General features: G+C 30.7%; 1 protein-coding gene across 1 annotated transcript in view; it reads right to left on the minus strand.

The window, feature by feature from the left end:
* Positions 1 to 794: 794 nt before the first annotated feature.
* LOC106474996 (ATP-binding cassette sub-family C member 9-like) overlaps positions 795 to 8554 on the minus strand; it is a gene marked incomplete at its 3' end in the record, with an annotated part of 27966 nt that continues 20206 nt past the window's right edge. The window contains exons 9-13 of the mRNA XM_013935692.1: positions 7555 to 7692; positions 6505 to 6627; positions 5791 to 5995; positions 3750 to 3846; positions 795 to 890 (exon numbers count right to left, since the gene is read on the minus strand). Coding sequence (XP_013791146.1) covers positions 795 to 890; positions 3750 to 3846; positions 5791 to 5995; positions 6505 to 6627; positions 7555 to 7692 — 659 coding nt within the window. The remainder of the gene's footprint in view (positions 891 to 3749; positions 3847 to 5790; positions 5996 to 6504; positions 6628 to 7554; positions 7693 to 8554) is intronic.

The raw sequence follows: 8554 nt of genomic DNA on the forward strand, positions 1-8554 counted from the left end.
CTCGTTATTGGAAGCTTCATAAACGATGATAACATACACATCCTTCTCACTCGTTATTGGAAGCTTCATAAACGATGATAACATACACATCCTTCTCACTCGTTATTGGAAGCTTCATAAACGATGATAACATACACATCCTTCTCACTCGTTATTGGAAGCTTCATAAACGATGATAACATACACATCCTTCTCACTCGTTATTGAAACTTCATAAACGATGATAACATACACATCCTTCTCACTCGTTATTGAAAACTTCATAAACGATGATAACATACTGACTGAACTTCTTCTCTAACTGCTACAGCAATCACAAAAATAAAGTTATAGTTCAGGTGGGATAACATGGTTCTACCACAGTTATAGTTCAGGTGGATAACATGGTTCTATCACAGTTATAGTTCAGGTGGGATAACATGGTTCTACCACATGATGCTAGAAAAACACGTAGGTTCAAGAAGTCTTGATTGAAATGAATAAAAACCGTATAACCTGAACAAAGCTCAATTTTCACGTGAAACTATCTTTTACTGAAGCAGATCTTGTATATTCTCTATGAAGCATTCTAAACAACAGAGTTGTTGATCTATCCTTAGCAAAGTGAAACACCAAATATTTATATATCATTTATCTCTGGGATTAGGACAATAATACCTAATATTTCTGTTCAGAATTATAAAGAATATATCCTCATAATAAAGTGTTGGTATCATTAATGATGTTTGGTATTATTAATGAATACAAAACATATTTTGCATTGCAAAACAGGCGGTACCAATTTAAACCCTTACCTTCGTCCATCATAAGGCTGACCAAAGAGAATATTCTCTTTCAAAGTTGCATTAAGAAGCCAAGCTTTCTGAGGAACATAGGCAACAGATGGAGTGCTAAAAATATACATATTTATGCAGAAAAATTACTTTTTTATTTTTATACACATTTTTTATATTTCACATTAAAAAGAAAGAAAAAAGAGTAATGAGGATAAATACTTTAACAATGAAAAAAACCTTTAACGATCATTAACAATCGGACAATTAATGAAGATGTTTTACTACAATCCAAGAACAGAATGAAATGCTTGAACAACGAAATAAAACAACAGAACCTTTAACAATCAGACAACTAATGAATACATTTCACTACATTGCAAGAACAGAATGTGATCAAAACTCAACTCCAAGAAAAATAAAGGGTGTCTCTTGAATAAATTACGGCTTTTATCAACCAGCTTAAAAATGTCATAAAACAACCGTATCTTATGCTTGTACGAAATCTTAAGAATAACTTTTGATTCCTAGTAAAATTAGTCCCTGTATTTCATTCACAATTCTAAGGCAAATATATATCTTATTCCAACTAAATTAACGTACACATAAAGCCAGTTAAACTTTAATAAATGTGAGAAATCCTATCATGTATCATTGATGCAAAATAAATTCTTATAAAGTCCTGATGAAAATTAGCAATACACAATTTAAGTATTAATGAAAAGATAACCTTATTAGTTGCTTATAAATTTCTTTGGTCAGCCAGAAAGATATTTATATTACTAAGAGGACTTGATTAGTTTTTAAAACTACTTCAGTATATTACAACACAGGGTGGAATGGTAATGTAGTATCATGAGTTTTAGGTCGGATTAATTGAACGCCAACTTGAATTATATTTTCACAGTTACATCTTTTTGTAAGAAAGACACACACACAACTAAAATGTATTGTAAAGTGCTTTACTCCCAGCCAAGTAGATGTAAAAATATGAAGATATAAACGACACTTTTTGGTAGGTATAGAACACTATAAACTGCTTAACGTGCTAAGAAGCCTAACAAAGATATCAGAATATTATATGGTAAATAACACTATGTACCACACCCACATTTATCTGTTTCTTGAACTCTTTCACTGCCATGGTCACATATATATACGAGACACTACATAAACTTGTTTTAGCCTTGATATTAACAACATGTAAGTTGGGAGTTCAGTATCACCATTAGGAAAGGGTATTCTCCTTCAAACATCCCAAATTTTACTTACTTTTGTTTTTTAGCCTTGATATTAACAACATGTAAGTTGGGAGTTCATTACCACCATTAGGAAAGGGTATTCACCTTCAAATGTCCCAAATTTTACTTACTTTTGTTTTTTAGCCTTGATATTAACAACATGTAAGTTGGGAGTTCAGTACCACCATTAGGACCTCCTTCAAACGTCCCAAATTTTACCTCTTGTAAGCTTGAGATAAATACTTAAGACAGTAAAACCTGATACTGGGAGGGTGTTTATAAACATGATGATTCAAAATTTAAGTATTTACTGATCAACCTGCCCCTTTTACAGCCAAGGTATAAGTAATGGTGATAAAAACGAAACAAAAAAAAACTATCTAAAATGAACAGTAAAATGGATGAAACATTTACAATTACATTTTGATAATAATTATTCATCACTTAAATAATATATTCCTATTTTATATCATTAAAACAAACAAACTTAGTATTACAACCTAAAACCAGATGGCTATGAAATTTTCTGGAAGCTGTTTTGAGGGTCAAGGTTGGTAACTTATATAGAAAAATATCATAAATAAAATTTATATAAAGGAAGATTGAAATCACCTAGTAGATACATTTAACCTTCTCAATAGCATATGTTTGTACCTACCATTATCCCTTATGCTTGAGAATGCTGTGACAACCCAGATGTGCTATGTGTTTTGACGTTTGACTCGCAGTGTGAGGATCAAAACCAATCCCAAAATGTGCCCTTTCAGCCATAGGACATTATAATGTAATGTTCAATCCCAATATCTATTGGTAAAATAGTAACCTAAGAGGTGGTAGTGGGTGGTGTTGACTTGCTGTTTTCACTCTAGTTTATCACTTCAAAATTAGTGATAACAGATGGCCCTTGAAGTTGTTTATATGGAATTCAACAAACAAACAAGATAGTGAATTCATAAGGTATGTAAATTTCTGTAAAGTAACAACATATACTTTTAATTTCATAGACACATTCTACTTTCATTGAAAAAGTACGTAAAAAAAAACTTTTATCTTGAACATAATATTCTCATACAGTTTTTAATTTTGCCATCCCTTAGTAACATCTTCTAACTGTGTGATAAAGTGGCCAGTGTTTTTTTTCACCCACAACTTGTTTATTTTATTTATGACAATAAGAGAAACATTTTGTCAGATTCATCTTATTAGTAAATCAAAACCGCATATACTTCAGTTTTCTTTTATATTTTGGTAGGAAAACTCACTGTAGTTATTGGACAAGTGGGATGTGGAAAAACTTCATTGCTCTCTGCCCTGTTAGGAGAGATGCAAACTTGTAAAGGAGTGGTCCAATGGGCAGGGTAAGTTGGTTGTGTGCCTTTGTTTTTACCTCTATTGAATTTGGTCTAGCACAGACTATTGGCTAAAATTTTCTTGCAATTTTAATTGCAACCTTTTCATAAACCATAAATGTTATTTCTTATAACAGAAAAAAAGATGTTTTCAAATTTTTACTGGATCTTAAACATCTTGTTTATAAGTAGATTAATCGTCCAAGACATTTTCCGCAAGCATCACATTGAACTTGGCAGTTGCTTTCCGTTTCAAAATTATTTGTTCACCATGAGACTCTGCCTAAAGCATCTATAAAAGGGCATCTAAAGAGCCAGCTTCTATCAGCAAGATCAACAAGAATTTAACCAAGTTTGCATACTGCTCCAACAACTTGACCTTTTACCATGCTACAGAGATTTGAACATTACCCCAAAGTTCTTTGCTCAAGAGTTGTGCATGTCTGCCAGAGACACTGTAATATGTCTCGATGGCACTGTTCACTTGTGTTGAGATGAAGAATAAATGGTAAAGTACAAGAATGGGAAATAAAACATTAAAAATTAACTATATACGTGTAAAGGAAAGACCTGAAATTACTAATATAACCAAAACATAATCTTTAAATATATTCCACCAAAAATGAAAAAGCATGTACTTTTTTTTTATCTATTTCCTAATTTTAATCATTTTACTGCATCGTACTTTGATGATAATACCTACATTTAGTTATATGGTAGAGAAAATTAAAAATAAAATATAAACATTTACCTTAAAACTTTTGATATTCACTTAGGATGATCTAAAGGTTATGTAAATTAATTATTTAAACAGTTTGAGTGAAAATAACTACAATAGATAAATAACATTTTTATTAGAAAGACATAGATAAAATAATTTCATTCTCTGTATACAAAATACTTATAAACTTTAACAAAAGCTTACAAGGTTTTGTGAGGAACACTCAGAATAACCGCATGTTTTTTTGCATAAATGTCCTTCCCCAGTCGAGATGATGTGAAATGTGTCATCAGCCAGTGGGGAAAGAGTTAATATTTAAACTACTTGATGCTTTCAAAACACATGTAGACAAACATGCAATGTACGTTTTTAATATCAAAACAACTTGGATAGGTTTCACATACAATGTAGACACTTTCAATATTAGCTGCACGTAGGGAAACTCTGAACATCGATATTGAGACAAGGGTAATGACACTCATTCTAACTGAACACATCTTGGAATAAATGGTACAGGGATTTAGATAAAAGTGTATTTTTTTGTCTTATTATCAGACAATGTTTGAAAAAATAGCCTAAAGTACTAATATGTAGTTTGTTTGTAAGTAAGCACAAAGGTACGCAATGGGCTATCTGTGCTCTGCCCACCACGGGTATTGAAACCCAGTTTCTAGCAATGTAAGTCATATTGCTATGTCACTGGGGAGAACATCTAACTGTAAAGAAAAAGTTTGGCACTAGCACAGTTATTTCAAATATTTTTATGTTGCTACTGGCAGTACTGTAATTAAATAAACTTTCCTTAACTGACTCCAGGCTCATAAATCACACATTAAACTACATTTTGTGAAATCACCATTCCTACACACCTTTAAACAGCTGACAGTGTTTCAGAGTGGCTTGAGATTTCTTGGGGATAAAAAACATTAAACAACCAAAATTAAATATGTCAGTAAGGGTTCATCCCAACAAATGTGGAAGCTGATGATTATCTGAATAGATTCTGGTCCAATAAAACAAATGTGGAAGTTGAGGACTGTCTGAACAGTTTCATGTTCAGTATAACAAATGTGGAAGTTGAGGACTGTCTGAACAGTTTCATGTTCAATAAAACTAATATGGAAGCTGAGGACTGTCTGAACAGTTTCATGTTCAATAAAACTAATATGGAAGCAAAGGACTGTCTGAACAGTTTCATGTTCAATAAAACTAATATGGAAGCAAAGGACTATTTTAACAGTTTCTGGTTCAGTATAACAAATGTGGGAGCTGAGGACTGTCTGAATAGTTTCTGGTTCAAGAAAACAAATGTGGAAGCTGAAGACTGTCTGAACAGTTTTTGGTTGTTATTTGCTAACTGCTACCACTAATGTTAAGTGTTGTGTTTGTGAAATGGCAGTACTGAAGGTAAAGTTACTAAGTGCTTGTATGGGTAGTATGAAAGAATTAATGAATGAATTTTTAATAGAATCAATTCAAACAATTGGACTGAAAATTACTTGCTTGTAACTGTAGGCACAGTAAAACTATACACATATTAGTAATAACGTGCACGTGTAACTCAATATATAATTTTTAATTATTAAAACATCTAAACTTCAATCCCAGAAGAAAAGCATAAAATATAAGCTTAAAAGTTATATTTAGTTTTCCACCTTTATGTTTCAATTTTCACTATTTTGATTAGAATGTTGACATAAACCTACCTGCTGGGATTTGAACATGAATATCTTGTAGCACACTGATGGAAGAATTGAAATCCCATGTAAAAGAGCCATTCTGCACAACAGCAGCAACTGAGCCATCTACGGTCGGTTGATTCATTAACTCGGGAAGAAAAACTCCATCAGACTCATCACTCCCACCAAGAATGTTTCGCTTTCTTTCTAATTCTGCATCTTTTACATTTAACTGAAATATAAAATAATTACTTAAGCATTTAATACTTTATCATCACATCATGCCTGGACGTTAAAACCAATTAGTTACTTATTTCACGAAAAAATAAAATAGGAACAAAAGAGAAATACCAATAAATTGTGAATCCCGAAATCAGTATAGTATAGTCTGCAGAACAAGTATATGTGAGACCTGGCTTTCAGGTCAATGATCATAGTCATACTGTGCAGTAACATAATACATTGTTATGTCACAGAGTGCTGTTTATATCATTATAAATTGTAAGTTTACTAAAATATAACATTTAGGTTTAAACATGTTTAATGGTTGTCCTATTTTATGTTTATTTGATCTTCAAATATGGTGATTTTTTTGTGAATGCAAATCCAGAAATTACTATACTGCCTCAAGATTGGAAATAGTTAAACAAGATTTTAAGCCATTTTATTGTTCACATAAATATTCCATACTCTGGTAAATAATACTTCATCCTCAACAGAAAACATTATAGTAACACTTACCAATACACTACCACTATCTGGATTGTATTCAACTATGGCTGCAGGACCTTCCTGTTCTCTCCATGGAGTGTTAGAGTCAACTTCAGACATCTGTAGAAAGTGTCTCAAACGTTTGGTGCTCACCTAGTTCATAATTGACAATCAATCAGTAATATCCACTAATTAACTATGACTTGAATTATGTCCAACAATCAAGTATAAACAATTAAAAATTTGTATTTAGTTAATATCCAACAATTAAGTATAAAACAATGAAAAATTTGTACTTAGTTAATATCCAACAATTAAGTATAAAACAATTAAAAATTTGTATTTAGTTAATATCTAACAATCAAGTATAAAACAATTAAAAATTTGTATTTAGTTAATATCTAACAATCAAGTATAAAACAATTAAAAATTTGTATTTAGTTAATATCTAACAATCAAGTATAAACAATTAAAAATTTGTATTTAGTTAATATCTAACAATAAAGAATAAAACAGTTAAAAATTTGTATTTAGTTAATATCTAACAATAAAGTATAAACAATTAAAAATTTGTATTTAGTTAATATCTAACAATAAAGTATAAACAATTAAAAATTTGTATTTAGTTAATATCTAACAATCAAGATGAAATAATTAAAAATTTGTATTTAGTTAATATCTAACAATAAAGTATAAACAATTAAAAATTTGTATTTAGTTAATATCTAACAATCATATATAAACAATTAAAAATTTGTATTTAGTTAATATCTAACAATCAAGTATAAACAATTAAAAAATTGTATTAGTTAGTTCACGTCAACATAAATAATGGTACAGATGTAGATAAAACCCACATCATAATGACAGGAGATTTTTTGTCAAACCATATTGAGATTAGCGGTACAGAATGTGCAAGATAATGGACTTAGCTCAAGGTTTTACAAATTAAAAATGTTATATAAAAAACACATAAAAACCAACTGTCAATTGTTGAAAAAAGTTAATCTAAATCACTATCAATAATACTAATACAATAATACTAGAGAATAAATAATCATTTGGCATTACAGCCTGTACCATTGCATTGATGACAATTGGAATAACAAAGGGAATAATATATAGTGGCACAGTGAGCTGATTGAAGAGGGCAAGACCAGTAAAGACCTCTGATGATGCAAGAGGCTTTCCTTCAATTGTTGAATACAGAGCAAATGTCTGGAAAAAACAAGTAATTAATTTTACAAGTTTATAAATAAAATAAAGAAGCAACAATTAAAATTCTTATTTTTAGTTCTATCAATCAAGAACTAGAGAACCACAAATAGATTAAGAAAAAGAAATATGGCAGGTCCTTCAGTACTATTTAGTTCGAATCTGAGAATAGCTTCCTTAAAAGTGATACATTTTAGTTTACTGTAAGCGAGTGTCTTTAGCACAACACGGAACTTAAGATGTTTTTTTGTTTATGAAAGTACAAATCGTGTAGAATAAAAAAAAAGGGTTAAACAAATTTAAAATCCTTATTAAATCCATGTTTTTGACTAGAAGGAGACATGTAAAAAATGTTAGATTTTCATCAGGTGTTTCTACTGTTCATTTGATGAACAACAACTATGAAATAGCCTTTATTCAGCTAAAAACTAGAACACAGAAAAAACTATTAACCAAACTAGTTCTAATAATTATTGCATGAACTAGTGAAAATTAACGTTTGTTTGAAACTTTCAAAAATCATTAACATATTACATTTTTACTGAACAAAGGTTACAGAACATCTATTTGGATAAATTGGCCAGAATACTACAGACCTTTTACCAAGTGAGAAAAATTAAGTTACGAATTTCTCTGCATATGCAATATACAGCTAAGGCAATTGGAGTGTCCCCACTGGTACATTCATTCTTTAGGGAGTGTTCCCACTGGTACATTCATTCTTTAGGGAGTGTTCCCACTGGTACATTCATTCTTTAGGGAGTGTTCCCACTGGTACATTCATTCTTTAGGGAGTGTTCCCACTGGTACATTCATTCTTTAGGTAGTGTTCCCACTGGTACATTCATTCTTTAGGGAGTGTTCC

This window comes from Limulus polyphemus, unplaced genomic scaffold (genome assembly GCF_000517525.1).
Source record: "Limulus polyphemus unplaced genomic scaffold, Limulus_polyphemus-2.1.2 Scaffold7947, whole genome shotgun sequence".
In the NCBI taxonomy this organism is placed as follows: domain Eukaryota; kingdom Metazoa; phylum Arthropoda; class Merostomata; order Xiphosura; family Limulidae; genus Limulus; species Limulus polyphemus.